The sequence below is a fragment of the Canis lupus genome, chromosome 2 (assembly GCF_003254725.2).
Source record: "Canis lupus dingo isolate Sandy chromosome 2, ASM325472v2, whole genome shotgun sequence".
NCBI classification, from domain to species: Eukaryota; Metazoa; Chordata; class Mammalia; order Carnivora; family Canidae; genus Canis; species Canis lupus.
This window is the reverse complement of record NC_064244.1, coordinates 12,153,898-12,173,764: the sequence shown is the minus strand read 5'-3', so window position 1 is coordinate 12,173,764 and position 19,867 is coordinate 12,153,898. Positions and strand designations below refer to the sequence as shown.

The 19,867-nt window shown below is 34.9% G+C and overlaps 1 protein-coding gene across 1 annotated transcript in view; it reads left to right on the top strand.

Moving 5' to 3' along the window:
- MALRD1 (MAM and LDL receptor class A domain containing 1) overlaps positions 1–19,867 on the top strand; it is a 649,658-nt gene that overhangs the window by 111,061 nt on the left and 518,730 nt on the right. The window contains 1 exon segment of the mRNA XM_049096644.1: positions 239–359. Within this exon segment, the coding sequence (XP_048952601.1) occupies positions 239–359 (121 nt within the window).

The window sequence follows — 19,867 nt, the reverse complement described above, 5'->3', positions numbered from 1 at the left end:
AGGAGTGATGAATGTTTCAACTTTTAATGGAAACAAGGTTACCTAAGACATTAAGGTTACATAAGATTCTGTCAAAGCTGTTATGACTTTATAAATTTATAATTTGAATGTTCTGGTCAAAACAGTTTTCTAAAATTAGGAAGGTGGGACAAATGCAAATAAGCTTCTTTAAACAAAGATATATGATTGTAAGACATTTATGTTATATTTTTAATAATTTGTTTTTCTGTAATTGTAGTTGATTTTAGAAGCTACTGTTTTATCATCAAATGCTACTGTTGCTCTAGATGACATTAGTATGACCCAGGAATGTAAAATTTCTGATAAATCACTTCCAGATACCAGCATACTAAAGAAAGGTAAGTTTTTTCTAGTGTTCACTGAAGTCTGAAGTTTTAAACATTGAAATAATTACTTCCTCCTGCTACCAAAATTTAAAACATATTAGAGTCCTTCAGTAATATAGCTCACTAATAGTGAATACCAGGATGTAGGTTATATCACATATCCTCAAAAACTAAAACATATTACTAGTGTATCTATATGCTATATCACAGCCTAGGCCTTAGAGAGACTTCCAATAATATTCTGTGCTTGTGGCTAAAATTTACACAGTTTTTTAGTTATAAAAATTATGAAAGTATTTTAAATTATTTTACATAATTTAAAAACACTTCTATAAAATTTAATTGTATTTTAATTTTGTTTGGCACTTCGAATGAGTATATAATGAAATTCATATTTCAGAACCACCTAGGAGTTAAAAAAAAAAAACTTACTGTGTTTGGAAAAGTGACTTAAGGCCAGCCAAAAATTTGTCTTGATCCTGAAATTCTGTTTAAATTAAAAACATAATATTTTCAAGTAATAGATGGAATTTGTCTAATTCTTTGACTAAATATTTTGTAGAGCATTTCAATTAAGGGGCAGAATGATTGTCATAAAAATGAATCCCAAAAAGTCAAGTAGGCATTTTTGAAAGTCTATCCATTATTTAGGTTCTGAGAATGAATTGAAACAGTATGCATTGTGCCTGCAGTTACTTTGTCATTTTAACACTGATTGATGTTTCTCTTTGATCACTCCTATCCCAGAGTCTGTTAGTGGATAGACAACATTAAACATGCTGCCTGAAAATGCTCATACTTTATTTTTCTTTATCCATATACATGAACATTATTTTCATTTAGAAGTTAGGCACATTGTATCTTCTGAAGTTATGTTTCATTAAATGATATTTAGTAAGTGGAGAAGTTGAATTATTACCTGAGCGTAAGGCAGTTATCAATGATAATATAGGAGATAAAAGTCTGGATTGGGAACTAGATTAAAGAACTTTTAATTAGTAATCCTTTACTCAAGACTTCTTTCATTGTTGAGATTGTATAATTCTTTGTACTAATTTTGTATGGTGCTGTGTATTTATTCAGAATGTGTGTTCTGAACTTATAATAAACCTTTCTAACCTGTGTGTATGTATTTGGTTCTGATAGACATTGAAGAATGGAGGAATGTAGAACAAGAGATTTAATGATTAATGAGCTTTTGAGGGTTAACCAGCATTACCTTATTTCTGTTTCTTAATTAAACATTTTCCTTCTCTAATCAAATACCACATCACCAGAATTAGAATAACAGAAAGTTGACATTGAATAGAATGTAACTGGAGGCAAGAGAGTGGTTAAAAGTTTTAAATTATCACCAAAATTAACCTTAGCAGAAGTCTCTGAGAGTGCATGATCTCACAGAGAATTCTTTTCAGAAATTAAATCAAAACTCAATTTTTGTGTGCTTCAATTTGAACACCATCTTTGCTGGTTAGAGTATAATTCTAATTAGATCAAAAGTATAGGAATTTTTCCTGAAAGGCCAACTGCTGTACATGAGGAGAAAAGAAAACCTTTCTTACTGTTTTTGCAAATTTTTCCAATAGATAATTATAAGATCTTTTTTGTGGAGTTTAGTATTACCCAGCAGAAGTTCAGGGATGCGATTGAAATAGGCATTAAAAAATAAGGCAAATCCCACTGGTATTAAATTATGTTTTATATGCGGGGCAGAATGGCCAGAGATTAATCTAGACCTTGTGTTTAATTAAAGCTTTTGAAGGCTTTAATCGGCATGCAAATGGCTGTCACACTTCAGAGCAATCCTAGTGCCTTCCCTATACATTTGAAGCAAAATGGAATGAAAACAGAAAACTATACTCTAACTCTGCTTTTTTATCATCTAACTTCTGTGTCCTTAGCATATTTAAAAACTAGTGTTCATAAAATAATTATGTATTCCATTTATTTATTGAAGGAGAAGAGTATGTTTTGTCCTCTCCACCTCTTAATTTTGAAGTTGGATTTGTATTACGTGAGGATACAGGCTACATTTCATCCAGCAAATTCTGTGATTTTTCCATCTGACAGCCCAAATGGAACAGATGAAGCCCGTTGTGGTGAGCCAGTACTTTAATCACTTAGTCATGTTACTACTTTGTCATTTGGCTGAGATTTGTGTGTGCAGTGGTTTCCCGTCCCTCTTATCCACAGGGGATACATTCCAAGACCCCCACGGATGCCTGAAACCACAGATATGTATGTATGCTATGTTTTTTTTTCTATATGTACATATCTATGATAAAACTTAATTTGTAAGCTAGGAACAGTAGAAAATTAACATTAGTAGAACAATTATAACAGTGTACTGCTATGTAAGTTATGTGAATGTAGTCTCTTTCTCAAAATATTTTACTATAATTACCCTTGTGATGATATGAGTTGATAAAATGCTTACTTGATGAGATGCAGTGAGGTGAGCAATGTAGTCCTTATGATGTACAGTTAGCCTACTATTGACTTTTTAAAAAAATTAATTCTGGCATAGTTAACATACAGTGTTATATTAGTTTCAGGTTTATAATATAGTGATTCAACAGCTGCATATGACACCGATACCCATTCCTCATTAGAACAAGTGCTCTCCTTATTCCCCATCACGTGTTTCATTTATTCCCACCTGGTGACCTGTTACCATCAGTCTGTTCTCTGGAGTTAAGAGTCTGTTTCTTGGTTTTTCTCTCTTTTCCCCTTTGCTCATTTGTTTTATTCTTAAATCCCACAGATGAGTGAAATCTATGGTATTTCTTTTTCTCTGACTTATTTTGCTTAGCATTAAGATCTCTAGCTTTATCCATTTTATTAGAAGTGGCGAGTTTTTATTGTTTTTTTATGGCTGAATAGTATTCCACTGTATATCTCTACCACATCTTATTTTTTTTTAAAAATTTTTATTGGAGTTCAATTTGCCAATATATAGCATAATACCCAGTGCTCATCCCGTCAAGTGCCCCCCTCAGTGCCTGTCACCAGTCACCCCATCCCTCTGCCCACCTTCCCTTTCCACTACCCCTTGTTTGTTTCCCAGAGTTAGGGGTCTCTCATGTTCTGTCTCCCTCTCTGATATTTCCCACTAATTTCCTCTCCTTTCCCCTTTATTCCCTTTCACTATTTTTATATTCCCCAAATGAATAAGACGATATAATGTTTGTCTTTCTCTGATTGACTTACTTCACGCAGTATAATACCCTCCAGTTCCATCCACATTGAAGCAAATGGTGGGTATTTGTCATTTCTAATGGCTGGTAAAATTCCATTTTATACATAGACCACAGCTTCTTTATCCATCTTTCGATGGACACTGAGGCTCCTTCCACAGTTTGGCTATTGTGTACATTGCTGCTATAAACATTGGGGTGTAGGTGTCCCAGAGTTTCACTGCATCTGTATCTTTGGGGTAAATCCCCAGCAATACAATTGCCGGGTCATAGAGCAGTTCTATTTTTAACTCTTTGAGGAACCTCCACACAGTTTTCCAGAATGGCTGCACCAGTTCAAATTCCCACCAGCAGTGCAAGAGGGTTCCCCTGTCTCCACATCCTCTCCAACATTTGTTGTTTCCTGTCTTGTTAATTTTCACCATTTTCACTGGTGTGAGGTGGTATCTCATTGTGGTTCTGATTTGTATTTCCCTGATGACAAGTGATGCAGAGCATTCTCTCATGTGCTTGTTGGCCATGTCTATGTCTTCTTTGGTGAAATTTCTGTTCATGTCTTTTGCGCATTTCATGATTGGATTGTTTGTTTCTTTGCTGTTGAGTTTAATAAGTTCTTTATAGATCTTAAATACTAGCCCTTTGTCTGATAGGTCATTTGCAAATATCTTCTCCCATTCTATAGGTTGTCTTTTAGTTTTGTTGACTGTTTCTTTTGCTGTGCAGAAGTTTTTTATCTTGATGAAGTTCCAGTAATTAATTTTTGCTTTTGTTTCCTTTGTCTTCATTACATGTATCTTGCAAGAAGTTACTGTGGCCAAGTTCAAAAAGGGTGTTGCCTGTGTTCTCCTCTAGGATTTTGATGGATTCTTGTCTCACATTTAGATCTTTCATCCATTTTTAGTTTATCTTTGAGTTTATCTTATACCACATCTTCTTTATCTACTCATTAGTCAATGGATATTGGGCTGTTTTCCATAGTTTGACTATGGAAGTTTGGCTATTTGTAATAATTCTGCTATAAACATATGGGCACATCTCTCTTTTTATATTTGTGTTCTTTGGATGACTACTGAGTAGTGGGATTACTGGATCATAGGGTAGTTCTATTTTTAGCTTTTTGAAGAAGTTTCATACTGTTTTCCACAGTAGGTGCACCAGTTTGCATTCCTACCAACCATGTACAGGGTTCCTTTTTTTTTTCCACATCCTTGCCAATATTTGTTTCCTGTGTTTTTGATTTTAGATACTCTGGCAAATATGAGGTAGTATCTTGTAGTTTTGATTTGTACTTCCTTGATGATGAAAGATGTTCAGCATTTTTTATGTACCTATTGGCCATCTGGATGCTGCCTTTGGAGAAATGTCTGTTCATGTCTCCTGCCCATTTTTTTTTTCCCTGCCCATTTTTAAATTGGATTACTTGGCTTTATTTTTTGGTGTGGAGTATAAGTTTTTTATATGTTTTGGATATTAAATCTTTTTTAGATAAACCATTTACAAATATCTTCTCCCATTCAATAGATTGCACCTAATATAATAAGACCAGGGAATAAACTTAACCAAACAGTTGAAGGACCTGTCCCTCTCAAAACTATAAAACACTGGTGAAAGAAATTGAATACAACACAAATAAATGGAAAAATATTCTTTGCCCATGGATTGGAAGAACAAATATTGTTGAAATATCTATACTATCCAAAACAATCTACAGATTTAATACAGTCCCTATGAAAATGCCAAGAGCGTTTTTCATAGAAATAAAAAAAATTCTAAAATATATATGGAACCACAAAAGACTCCCAATGGTCAAAGCAATTTTTAAAACAAAAGCTGAAAGTATCACAATTCTGGACTTCAAGTTCTATTACAAAGCTGTAGGAGTCAAAACCGTATGGTACTGGCACAAAAATAGATGCAGTGACCAATGACCAATAGAAAACACAGAAATAAACCTACAACTATATGATCAATTAATCTTCAATAAAACAGGCAAGAGTATCCAGTTGGAAAAAGACAGTCTCTTCAACAAAGAGGACTGGGAAAATTGGTCAGCGACATGTAAACAAATGAAACTGGACCACTTTCTTATACTATACATAAAAATAAACTCAAAATGAATTAAAGACATAAATGTGAGACCTGAAACCATAAAAATCCTAGAAAAGAGCACAGGCTTTCTTACATCTCTGACATAAGCCAAAACATTTTTCTAGATATGTCTTCTGAGACAAGGGAGATAAAAGCAAAAATAAAATATTGGGACTATATGAAAATAAAAAGTTTTTGCACAGCAGAGGAAACAATCAAAACAAAAGGCAACCTACTATTGACCTTTTGACCATACATCAGAAAAAAGATCATCTGTTTCCTACAGTGCGGTTGACCTTGGGTAACTGTGAAACCACAGAGAACAAAACCACAGACAAGAGGGGAATACTGTCATATTTACTCTCTTAATGTAAAGTGCACACTACTCAAGTGAATATTTAATGAAGTCAGCCAGAATGGAGACCTTTATAAAACTAAAATGACTTGCAGTTGAGAGCAAACCAGATTAGCTTTAAAACAGTAGCAAAAAATGAAAACACCTCTTTAACTTTTGGTTTTGCTGTGTTGGAGTATAGAATTTGAAATAAATGCAAGATAGAACTCAAAAGACAAGAACAAGGGTATAATATAAAAATTCCTTCACTGATTTTTTTTCGTATATATAAGAACACTAGCTCTTACTCTAAACAATTGCCATTCAAGTAAAATTAATGGCAGAAGAATATAATACTGAAGAATATTTTTTTAAATTTTTTAAAATTTATTTATGATAGTCACACAGAGAGAGAGAGAGAGAGAGAGAGAGAGGCAGAGACATAGGCAGAGGGAGAAGCAGGCCCCATGCACCGGGAGCCTGACGTGGGATTCAATCCCAGGTCTCCAGGATCGAGCCCTGGGCTAAAGGCAGGTGCTAAACCGCTGCACCACCCAGGGATCCCTGAAGAATATTCTTTCAAACTATAGTGTACCAATAAATAAGTTGGTCATAAAACTATAGATCTCGCTTGGTTCTATGTTTTCAAATCTTTAAAGGTCTCTTTTCAGTTTTTCCTTTCTGAAGGTAGTGCATCCATTCTTTCTGTATTATACTTATATGACTCTAAAGTTATCCTACTGTCCCTTGAAAATTATTAAGTAAAAGGAGGAGATGGTGTTTGTGGACAATTTTTTGCAAAATTATTTAATTCCTGTTGAAGATCTTTAAGTCAGACAAGAGGGAAGGTTATAGGAATATCATATTTTATTGATCTACCCATACCTGAAATGAAACTCAAGTAGTTTTGAGTCAAGATAATATAGGGGCGTGATTATTTTTATGAAGTTTGGTGGAGCATACTTTTGGAAAGACTCTTTCAGCAATCCATGCAGAATGTAGATCAGAGCGATGAGAAAAAGGGTGCCTGGGTAGCTCAGTTGTTTAGGCATCCGCCTTCGGCTTGGGTCGTGATCCCAGGGTCCTGGGATCGAGCCCCACATTGAGCCTGCTTCTCCCTCTGCCTCTCTCTCATCCTTTCTCTCTCTCTCTCTTTCTCTCGTGACTAAATAAAATATTTTTAAAAAGAGAGTTGAGAAAAATCAGGGACATTGTTGGGTTGTGATATGTTGGCAAGGTAGCTGTACTCTGACTCATCACAAACCTACATGAGCATCTATTCTATACCAAAGATTCAGTAAACAATAAAATGTGATGATTTTCCTCAAGAAGCTGAGTCCTTTGGGTAAGAAATAGTTTGTATATAGTAAGGTTGTACTGTAATTAGAATAGAGGTGTAAACAAGGTGCTGTTACAACTCTAAGGATTGGAGAATGTGTTCTTTAGAAAGTAGATAATTTTTTTAAAAAAAGAAGAAGGTAGATAATTTCTCAGCAGGAATTTCTTAAATTTTTTTGTTTTTGTTACAAGAATTATCTATTGAAAGTTTTGCCAAGGATTACCAGTTGCACACCTGTCTCTGAATAGATTAAGACTATTACCAATCTACATGGTTTAAGAACTTTATCTAGGGATGCCTGGGTAGCTCAGCAGTTTAGAGCCTGCCTTCGGCATAGGGCATGATCCTGGAGTTCCAGGATCGAGTCCCACATCGGGCTTCCTGCATGGAGCCTGCTTCTCCTTCTGCCTGTGTCCCTGCCTCTCTCTCTCTGTGTCTCTCATGAATAAATAAACAAATGAAATCTTATTAAAAAAAAGAACTTTATCCATATAACTCCTATAATCATGAAAACCAATCTAAGGGGTCACTAGTATTAGCCTCATTTTATAGACTTTCTTAACAGTTAGTGTCCATTCAGGAGACAGAAACCACACTAGAAATGTGAACAAGGAAAATGTAATAAAAAGAATAACTATGTAATTTTAAAGAGTAGTTATGTATAACGAGAAACAAAAGAACAATAGGAAGAGAGGAATGACAGATGTAAGGGGCAACTTACTACTTCTAGTGCTGAGACAGACAGTCCAAAGGAGGCATCATTTTGGATGAGATGAGAGCATCCCCCCCACCCCCATATCCAAACAATGAGTTTTAGACTTTATTGGAGAGGGTGTGTTACTGGGACCCATTGGAAGGTAGAAAAATTTGCCGGGATATTGTGACCTAGATTTGGTTAGTAGCTGGTAGGGAAAGGGAGAATTTATCCATCAGGATGCCTGTAAAACTCACTGAAGGAGGACTGTAACTGGGTTGCTTTAAATTGCTATCAGTCACAGGGCCAAAGCAAACAAGCCAAAAGAAAAAATAAAAGAAAAGAAAAAAAGAAAAGAAAGAAATGAAAAGAAGAAAAGAAAGAAAAGAAAAGAAAAGAAAAGAAAAGAAAAGAAAAGAAAAGAAAAGAAAAAAAGAAAAGAAAAGGAAAACCAATAAGTGCACTGGAACCAAAAGGAGAAGCTTCCTACACGCTGTGTTTTGTGGTATCTGACTTGTGCTGTCTGCTAACAAAGCCAAACACTGTAGGAGCTATTCAGAAAAGAAATGTGTATCTGTGTATGCATACCACTACTTCTTTATTCATTAACTTACTGATGGACACTTAGGTTGTTTCCATGTCTTGGCTTTTGTAAATACTGCTGCTGTGACAATGCGGGTGCAGGTATCTTTTTGCATTAGTGTTTTTGTTTCCTTCAGTATATTCTCAGAGGTGGAATTGCTAGATCCTAACTAGATCTTTTTTTTTTTTTTTTTTTTTTTTTTTTTAGGATTCTCCATGCTGTTTTCCATATTGGCTGCATGAATTTACAATCCTATCAGCAAGGATTCCCTTTCCTCCACAGCCATGCCAATAATTGTTCTCTTTTGGTAGAACCCACTCTTTTTCTTTTTTTGCTTCATGTAGGCAACCCTTTTTCTTTTTTAAAAAATTTAAATTGAATTAGCCAACATGTAGTACATACTTAGCTTCAGATACAGCGTTCAATAATTTATCAATTGCATAGTAGCAATTCTAACAGGTGTGAAGGGATATTGTAGCTTTAATTTGCATTTCCCTAATGACTAGTGATGTTGAATGTCTTTTTTTTTTAAGATTTTATTTTTTATTCATAAGAGACACACAGAGGCAGAGACAGAAGCAGGCTCCCTGCAGGGAGCCTAATGTGGGACTGACTCCCAGGATCCTGGGATCATGCCCTGAGCCAAGGGCAGACCCTTAACCCCTGAGCCACCCAGGCATCCCTTTTGAATGTCTTTTCCCATGTGCTAGTTGGCCCTTTATATATATTCTTAGGAGAAATGTCTATTCATGTTCTTTGCCATTTCTTAATGGACTTATTTGGTTTTTGCTATTGAATTTCATGAGTTATGTTTTGTATAGTGATCCCTTAGAAGATAAATGGTTTATAAATGCTTTTTTACCAGTTTGCAGGTAGTCTTTTCACTGTGTGGATAGTTTCTTTAGAGTGCAAAAGATTTTTAGTGTAGTCATACTACATTATTTATTTTTTACTTTGTTGCTTTTGCATTAGTATAAAAAAAATGATCCCCAAGACCCATGTTAAGGAAATTTGGTCCTATGCTTTATTTTTGGAATTTCATGTCTCACACTTAAGTCTTAATCCATTTTCGGTTAATATTTATAAGTGGTGTAAGATATGGGTCCAATTTCATTCTTTTACATGTGAATATTTAGTTACCCCAGCATCATTTATTGAAGAGATTGTCTTTTCTTCATACAGTATTCTTGTCTTCCCTGTCAAATATTTGTTGACTTTATGTGTTTGGGTCTATTTTTTGGGTTTCTATTCTTTCCATTGATCTCTTGTCTATTTTTGTGCCAGTACCATAGTGTTTTGGTAACTAGAACTTTATAGTATGGCTGGAAATCAGGAAGAGCGATGCCTCCTGCTTTGTTCTTTTTTTCTCGGGATTTCTTTGCCTATTTGAGATCTCTTTTGGTTCCATATAAATTTTAGGAGTGTTTTCCTTCTGGGAAAAAAAGCCATTGGAATCTTGATAGGGATTTCATTGACTCTATAGATGGCTTTTGGTAGTATTGAGATTTTAATAGTATTAATATTTTTTAATCCACAGTTTGTGTCTTCCTGGATTGCTTTTAGCAATGCCTTCTAGTTTTCAGGGTAGATATCTTTCACTTTCTCAGTTAAACTTATTCCTAAGTATGTTACTGTTTTTGATGCAATTGTAAAATGGGATAAGCTTCTTTTCAGAAAACTGCTGTTGCTATGTAGAAATTCTTTTGACTTTTGTATGCTGATTTTGTGTCCTGTAACTTTATTGCATTTGTTGGTTGGTGTAATAGGCTTTTGGTTGAGTTTTTAGGATTTTCTATATATAAAAACATGTCATCTTCAAACAGAGACCATACATTTTTTTTTAATTCTGATGGCATTTATTTAGTTAGCTAGTTATTGATTGCTCTAGCTAGGACTTTTATTTCTATATTGCATAGGAGTGATGAGAGTGGGTACCTTATCTTGTTGCTGATCTTGGAAGAAAAGCTTTCAACCTTTCACCATTGAGTGTGATACCAGCTATGGGCTTGGCATATATGGCCTTTATTATATTGAGGTATGTTACTTCCATACCTAATTTGTTAACTGTTTTTTTTATGAATGTTGGATTTTGTCAAATGCTTTTTCTGTGTCTATTGAGATGATCATAGGATTCTTTTCTTTCATTCTATTAATGTGATGTATCACATTGATCGATTTCCATATTCTGAACCATCCTTTCATCCCAGGGATAAATCCCACTTGAATATGGTGAATTATCCTTTTAATGATTCTTTTAATAGGCTGCTGAATTTTTTTAAAAGATTTTACTTGAGAGAGTAAGAGAGAAAGCACAAACCAAGTGAGGGGCAGAGGAGCCTGATGCAGGGCTCAATCTCAGAACCCTGAGATCATGACCTGAGCTGAAGGCTGATGCTTAACTGACTGAGCCACCCAGGCGCCCCATAGGCTACTGAATTTTTTGTTAGTACTTTGTTGAGAATTTTTGCATCTATAATCATTAGGATATTGGCCTGTAGTTTTCTTTTCTTTCTAGTAGCATTCTTTTCTGATTTTGTTATCAGGATAATGCTAGCCTCCTAAAATGAGTTTGAGAGTGTTCCTTCATTATTAATTTTATGGAGAATTTGATAAGTATTAGTTTTAAATCTTAATTTAAATGTTTGGTAAAATTCACAGTGAATCCATCTGGTCCTGGACTTTTCTTCTCTGGGACATTTTTTTTTCTTTTTTTACTCAACATATATTTATTGAGCACTTTTTATATGCCAGGAATGAGCATTGAACAAAATGACAAAAAGTCTTTGCCCTAGGTGAATTTATGTTTAAGAAGTGGAGGGATGCCTGGATGGCTCAACAGTTGATCTGCCTTTGGCTCAGGGTGTGATCCTGGAGTCTTGGGATTGAGTCCCACATTGGGCTTCCTGCATGGAGCCTGCTTCTCTCTCTTCCTGTTTTTCTGCCTCTCTCTGTGTGTGTCTCTCATGAATAAATAAATAAAATCTTAAAAAAAAATTTAAGAAGTGGAATGTAGACTATTAAAGAAGTAAAATGTTTACAGTATGGAGAAAAACTAATCAGGTAATGATAATAGGGAGATACTCATGTGGGGAGGGAAGTTGCAACTTTAAAAAATTATTTATTTTAAAAATTCCACTATAGTTAGCATACAGTGTTATATTAGTTTCAAGTATACAATAAAGTGATTCAGGAATTCTATACATTACTTAGTGCTCATCATAATGAATGTACTCTTAATCCCCTTCACTCATTTCTCATATCTTCCCACATACCTCTCCTCTGTCAACCACCAATTTGTTTTCTATATTTAAAAGTCTGTTTTAGGTATGTCTTTTTTGTTTTGTTTCTTAAATTCCACATGTGAGTGAAATCATATGGGATTTGTCTTTCTCTGACTTATTTCATTTATCATTATACCCTCATTCCATGTTGTTGCAAATGGCAAGATTTCTTTCTTTCTTTCTTTCTTTTTATGGCTGGGTAATATTCTAGTGTGTGTGTGTGTGTGTGTGTGTGTGTGTGTCCACCACCTCTTCTTTTTTTTTAAGATTTTATGAGAGATAGAGAGAGACAGAGAGAGGGGGGGGGGCAGAGACACAGCGACACAGGCAGAGGGAGAAGCAGGCTCCATGCAGGGAGCCCGATGTGATACTCGATGGGACCCCAGGATCATGCCCTGGGCCAAAGGCGGCGCTAAACCGCTGAGCCACCCGGGGATCCCCACCACCTCTTCTTATCCTTTCACCTATTGATAGATGCTTGAACTGCTTCAATAATTTGGCTATTAAAAATAATATTTCAGTAAACATAGGGATGCATGATTCTTTCAAATTAGTGTTTTCATACTCTTTGGATAAATACCCAGCAGTGGAATTACTGGATCATATAGAACTTCTATATTTAATTTTGTGAGGAAATCCCAAGTTGTTTACCACAATGGATGCACTTGAGTTTGCATTCCCCCCATTATTGCACAAAGGTTTCTTTTTCTTCATATACTTGCCAACATCTGTTTCCTGTGTTGTTAATTTTAGCCATTCTGACCCATGTGAGGTAATATCTCATTGCAGTTTTGATTTGAATTTCCCTGATGGTGAGTGATGTTGAGCATCTTTTCATGTGTCTGTTGGCCATCTGCGTATCATCTTTGGAGAAATGTTTGTTCATGTCTTCTGCCCATTTTTAAATTGGATTGGTTTTTCTTGGCATTCAGTGTAGAAGTTCTTTATATATTTTGGATATCCCTTATCAGATATGTCATTTGTAAATATCTTCTCTCATTCAGCGGGTTGTCTTTTGTTGATGGTTTCCTTTGCTATGCAAAAGTTTTTATTTTGATGTAGTTGCAATAATTTATTTTTGTTTTTATTTCTCTTGCTTTAGAGATATATCTAGAAAAATGTTTCTGTGGCTGATATCAGATATGTTGTCTTCTGGGATTTTTATGGTTTCAAGTCTCCCAATTAGGTCCTTAGTCCATTTTGAGTTTATTTTTGTGTATGGTGTAGGTCCAATTTCATTCATTTGCTTGTAGCTGTCCAGTTTTCCCAGTACCTTTTGGTTAAGAGACTTTTTCCCATTGCATATTCCTGCTTCCTTTGTTGTAGATTAATTAACCTTATAACTGTGGGCTTATTTCTGGGCTCTCTGTTCTGTTCTATTGATCCATGTGCCTATTTTTGTGCCAGTACTATATGATTTTTGTTACTACTGCTTTGCAATATAACTGGAAATCTGGGATTGTGCTACTTCCAGTTTTGTTTTTCTTTTTCAAGACTGCTTTGGCTCTTTGGGGTCTTTTGTGGGTCCATAAAAATTTTAGGATTATGTAGGTCTGTGAAAAATGCTGTTGGTAGATGGAGATTTTATTAAATCTGTAGATTGCTTTGGGTACTATGGTCATTTTAACAATGTTTATTCCCCCTTGGGGCATTTTTGATTACTTATTCAATCATCTAACTAGTAAATGGTCTAGTTACATTTTCTAATTTTTCCTGATTCATTCTTGGTAAGTTGTGCATTTCAGATAATTTTTTTCATTTATTCTATGTTGTGTAGTATATTGGTATATTGTTAAGATCTTTGTATTTCTGTAGTATCACTTGTAATGTGCTTTTTTACATTTATAATTTTATTGATTTGCCTTTTTCTTTGTTAGTGTACCTAAGGGTTTGCCTAAGGGTTTATTTATCTTTTCAAAGAACCAGCTCTTACTTTGGCTATTCCTTTCTATTGCTTTTCTATTCTCTAATTCATTTATGTTTACTTTCATTTTTATTTCTTCTAATTTTGGACTCAGTTCCACTTTTTCTGGTTCCTTAAGGCTTAGAGAGTTAGGTTACTTATTTAGGATCTTTTTTTGCTTCTTAATGTAGATGTTTATTGCTGTACACTTCCGTATTAGAATTGCTTTTATTATAGCCCACAAGTTCTGGTATGTTGTACTTTCATTTTTGTTTGTCTCAAAAAAATAAAAAATAAAAAAACCCTTTTTTATTTCCCCTTTAACTATCAATTGATCAAATGGTTTTAAGGAGAGTGTTATTTAATTTGCATATGGTCATGAGTTTTCCAGCTTTCCTGTTGGGATTGATTTTTAATTTTATGCCATTGTAGTCAAAAAAGATATTTGGTGTAATTTCAGTCTTCCTGAGTTTGCTAAGACTTGTTTTGTGGCAAAGTTTATGGTCTGTTCTAAAAAGTATTCCCTGCCTGCTTGATAAAAATATCTGTCCTGCCGTTGTTGAAGAGAATGTTCTATGTATGTGTTAGGTCTGTTTGGTCTGTAATGTTTTTTAGGTATACTGTTTCCTGATTGGTTTTCTGGATGATCCATCCATTGCATTACTGTCGATTTCTCCTTTGTGCTTTGTCAGTTTCTGCCTTATATATATTCAGGTATTCCAATGTTATGCACAAAATATTTACAATAGTTATTATCTTATTAAAGCATTGACCGTTTTCTCATTATATAATAACCTTCTTTATCTCATATCACTTTTATAATACATGTAATGTAAGTAAATTTAGTTACCATTTGCTTGAAACGTCTTTTTTCATCCCTTTATTCTGTGTGTCTTTGAGGGTAAAGTGAGTCTTTTTTAGGCACCATAATGTTGGGTATGGTTTTTAATCCATTTAGCCATTTTGTGGCTTTTAATTGAAGAAATCTGTTTACAACTAAAGTAATTATTTATAGATAAGGATTTACTATTGCCATTTTGTTCATTATTTTCTGGTTATTTTGTACAACTATTATTTCTTACTTAAACCTGTTACTTTTTTAGGGTGTGTTTTGATGTCTTTTGGTATCATTGTGCTTTGAGTTCCTATCTATGTTTTATGTAATTACTAAAGGATTTTCCTAGAAATTACAATGAGGCTTATATATAATATCTTAAACTTATAACACCTCATTTTAAACTGATACAACTTTGATAAAATTGATAACCCTTACACTTTTACTTCCTCTCCTCCTTTTTGGTTATTGCTTTTACATTATGTAATAACAGATTAACATAGTTATTTTTAGTACATTTTTTAAAACTTCAGCTAGAGTTTTAAGTGAATTAACTATCCCTGTTACCATATTGTAGAATATATGACTGTATGTTTACCATTACCACTGAGATTTTTGCTATCTTTTTATGTTTTTGTGATAATTATTGTTCCTTTACTTAAAGAACTTCCATTAGCATCTTTTGTAAGGTAGATATAGGGATAAGGAACTCCTTTAATGGTTATTTGCTCAGGGAAGTCTTTATCCTTGCTTTGTTTCAAGGGACAGTTTAGCCAGTATAGAATACTTGGTTGACAGTTATTTTCCTCCAATAGTTTGAGTATGTCATCCCATTCCTTGATTAAAATTTTTTTGACTAAAATGTTTTTGTGAGAAATGTGTTAATAATCTTTTGGGTGTTCCCTTGTGTGTAACTTTTTTCTGTCACTGCTCTTAAAATTCTTTCTTTGTCTTTGACTTTTGACAATTTGACTATAATGTGTCTCAGGGTAGCCCTATTCAGGTTCATCCTATTTGAGGTCCTCTAGACCTGATCAATCTGGATGTCCATTTTATTCCCCTAGATTAGGGGACATTTCAGCCATTACTGGTCTTTCTCCCTTTCTTGTCTCCTTCAGGAATTCCTATAATGCAAATGTCATTCCTTTTGATTGTGATTCATAATTCCCATAGGATTTTTCACTCTCTGTCATTCTTTTTTCATTTTGCTCCTCTAGATTATTTTCTGTGACTTCTCTTTCAAATTACCGATTCCCTCTTCTGCATGGTTGAGTCTACTTTTGACATTTTCTGTTGAATTCTTCAGTTTACTTATTTTTCAAATCTAAGAATTATATTTGGATTTGTTTTTGATGGTTGCTCTTTCAAAGTTCTCATTTTTATTATTCATTATTTTCCTAATTTCATTTACTTTTCTGTGTGTGTCTGTGTTTGTGTGATTTGTAGTTCACTAACTTCCTAAAGGGGGTTCACTTTGAATTCTTTGACAGTTCCTAGATCTCCATTTATTAAGGTTTAGTTTTTGGATCTTTATGAGTTTATTTTGGTGGTGTCCTATTTACATGTTTTTTGTTTGTTTGTTTTTTGTTTTTTTTGTTTTGTTTTGTTTTGTTTTGTTTTGTTTGTGATCCTTGATTCCTCATGTTGGCATCTGTGCATTTAAGTAATTGGGCTCCATTTCCAGACTTGACAAGTTTGCTTTGGCAGAGACACTTCTTCACCATTCAGCTCAGTTTCAGCTCAGTTTCAGTTTCTGGGCATTTGCTGGTAATTTCAGGGATAGGAGATGGAGATAGGTGGAGATAGGATAATTTCAGGGATAGGAGATGGAGAAGGTCAGGGATAGGAGATGTTCCAGTGACTGAGAGAGTTGTATAGGACTGACAGCTTGGTTCCCTCCCTAAGAAAAGCTATAGGATGGGCTTTGCAGTTGCCTGGCTTGTCTACAATTGCTTGGATTCTCTCCTAATCTGGTTAGGCTTCCTAGATGGTCTGGACTGGCTACTATATTCAGCAGTAGATAAGACTATGAATTAGTTTCCCTTCCCTGGCAGGACAGCAGATAGAACCAGGGTCTGTATAGCTCATTGTTGGTGGACCTGAATCAGTGTAGTGTCTGCACTGAGTTGCTTGGTCAGATGAGGCCACTGGTTTTCCTCTGCAGATTGGGGAAGCCACAGGCTATGCTCTTTGTTCAAATGCCACTGTAGGTAGGGCTGTTGGATGGGCTACAGAGCTTTCCTTGTGCTTTGGTTAGATTCTCTGGTTGGACAGACTGATGGCATTCAACAATGAGCAGGGTTATGAATTAGATTCCCTGTCTGGGTGCAGCGGGAGAAGCAGTTAAAGCTGCTATTGTTCTTTGTTTGTTGTTTCAACTCAGGCTGATCCATTCCCCAAGTTCCCTGACAGAGCCGCTGTACAAACTTCAGTTCTACCAGCTTCTCAGCTTGACTGCTATTGTGTCACAAAGCTTTCAGGAGTTTTCTCCAGCCCTTCTTGTCAAATGGGACCAGAAGATACTCTCCACAGTCGAGGAAGGGAGCTGTGATTCAGTTCCCTGCCTGGGCTTAGGCAAACTTGGCTCTATGGTCGACAGTATTCATTAGATCAGAATAAATAAGATCTATATTCTGTTAATTCCCTGGTCAGAGTATATATCCATCTTGGTTCTGATAATGAGGAAAGCCGCTGGTTGGTATTATTACTTGGACACTGCAAGTATGAACTTGGTCGGCCAAGGTTGTATGCTAGTTGTTGCAAACCTCTCTCCTATTCTTTGTCACAGTTAGAATCCCAGTGTTTGAACCTTATAGTTTTCCAGCAATCCCTGTGTAGGCATGAGATCAGAGTAGGGGCTCCCACAAAGCAGCCACAGTGCTGAGTTGGAGGGCTGGCTATTCCCCCCTGTGCTCTCTTTTCCCACTGGAAGAATTGGAGGCTCAGTTGAGACCTCAGGTTGGTGCTGAAATGGTCTGGGAGAAGTGCAGCCAGCGTGTGGCCCCTTCTCGTCCTATGCAGTTTGTCTTGGCCTCTGAGGTGTGGGGAGTACCTCACCATCATGTTCTAGGGTTCTTTCAATGTTGTCTTGCTCTTGAATAGTTGTTCACTTGTCTTGGGAGGGGAGTGAAGTCAGGAATATCCTATGTTGCCATCTTGGTGATGTCATTCTTCATGTTCTTTTTCTTAAATAAAAAGAATATCTTTTTCCTTTAGTAATTATTTATTTAATCACATTACATTTAATAAGATAGTTGAAAAGAGGATAGGAGACCATGATTTGGCAATGGACCCATGATCATAGTGAATTGAGTTAGAAAATTAGTAAATGAGCTCCAGATTTCTAGAGTATTTATTTTTATTTCTTTGTCTGATTTTTTTTTTGCAGAGTTAATGTTATACTGTAGATCTGTTTTATTTATAGAAATTGTTTTTTTTACCCCATTTTTATGAATCTATGTGTTAAAAAAATTCTGACACTGAGTTGAGATGAGGAAAAGACAAAGGGTTCAGGAGAATAAGAGTAGGGGTCTTTGTTTTGCAGCAAAGGGAGAGAAGCCCATGGATTTTAGGCTGAGAGTCTGGCGGTGGACTGACTAACATATCAGTTTCTCCACAGAGAACCTTAATTGCTTGACAAAATAGGCGTTTCCTATGAGGAGAAAAACACAATACTACCCTGAGGATTTCTATTCATAAACATAAATCCTCCTTAAAAGGAATACTGGCAATCTAGAATTTCAGATATTTAATATGTTTAATGAAATTTATCCTAATTTTCTCATTTTTGTAAGCATCTGTAACCCAACTCGATTTCTCTTTCTTTTAGATGAGACTATTACTTACCTCCAAAGAGTTATTAAATTTACCATGGATTTAGGTTTTGGGTGCTTCTAAAATATCTCCAAACTTTTTAGGAAAGAAAATACCAAACATATGTTGACACAATTTTGGCAAGAAAAAAGTTAATTTTTTTCAAAGATTGGGGATTTCAAAACTAGAGGTTACAGCAATTTGCAGATTATTGAGAATCTTGATTATTTAATTGAATGTTTCCTTATTTAAAATACTAAACTACAACTACTTTAATTCAACCTAAGTGTATTTTATGAAGCCTATCTTCCTGCCACTTTTCCCCCCACCCATTTTTTTCCCTTAAGGGTCACTGTGTTAAAAAAAAAACAGTCATACCAACAAAGTAGAAATGTTCTAGTTTGTCTGTGCTTAAAGTACATTTTGAAATTTGCTTTTATTCCTCTCATGGTCACGAAGATACTCTTCAGAAGTTTCTATTTTTGTGAAAAAATATAAGCTTTCTCAGACAAAAATACACTGAGCTTGATTTAGTTCCAGAAAATAACCTATATACTGGAAAATGAAGATTTCATACATCAAATAGCACCAGTGGTGCATTTTCTCAAGTCTACGTTGTGTAAACAGGACATTTTTACATTATTTTGTTCTATTCTCCATGGTATAATGTAGATGAGAAAGCCAAAGTTTTCATAAACAACTCTGTACACAGTAAAGATATTTTAATATTCCCAAACAATATTTTTGATCACTGTAATTTATTTCTGCCTGCAAACTGTTGAGTCATGTCCTTTTTTTGAGATCTAAACTATTTCTCATTTTCTACTTTATCTGTTCATGGGAAAACCATATAAGTCAATACTTAGTGTTTGAATTCAGTAAAGGCTAAGCAAAGACAGGTGGAGCAATATAGGAAAAAGGAGTGATTTATTATTTTTATGATGTTCATTTTCAAATTTAAAATCATAATTGTAGCTTTTCCTCAAACTACTATATCTGCTAAATATAGGAATGTTGGTTGGCATTTCTGTAGCTGAGATCTAAAAGAGAGTCTTGAATGAGTTTGTGTGTTGGTGCTTTGGAAGCCAGCTCCAGTAGTAACTGTATTTATGTTTTCATTAATTCATTACCCTCTGGTAGTAATTGTTGTATTCTGCATTGAGATTTAGGAATTTCTGTCATCCCATGTATGCTTTGGGAGAAAGCTTGAATTGCCCATCCCTTATGTTTTTTTGCTGTGAATATATTGAGCATGTGCATGTGTGTGTGTGTGTGTGCACACGCGTCTTGGTCTTCTATTTAGGGCTGTGCTTTTTCTGCATATATTCTGAAAAAAAAATGTTTCAAGAAAGTATTTTTTGTATGTGTGAGATTTGGCATTTTTAAAATTAATTATGGATTTAAAGTCTTCCTAAAAGAGAAGATGGGGAATGAAGCGACTATTTTATTTTCC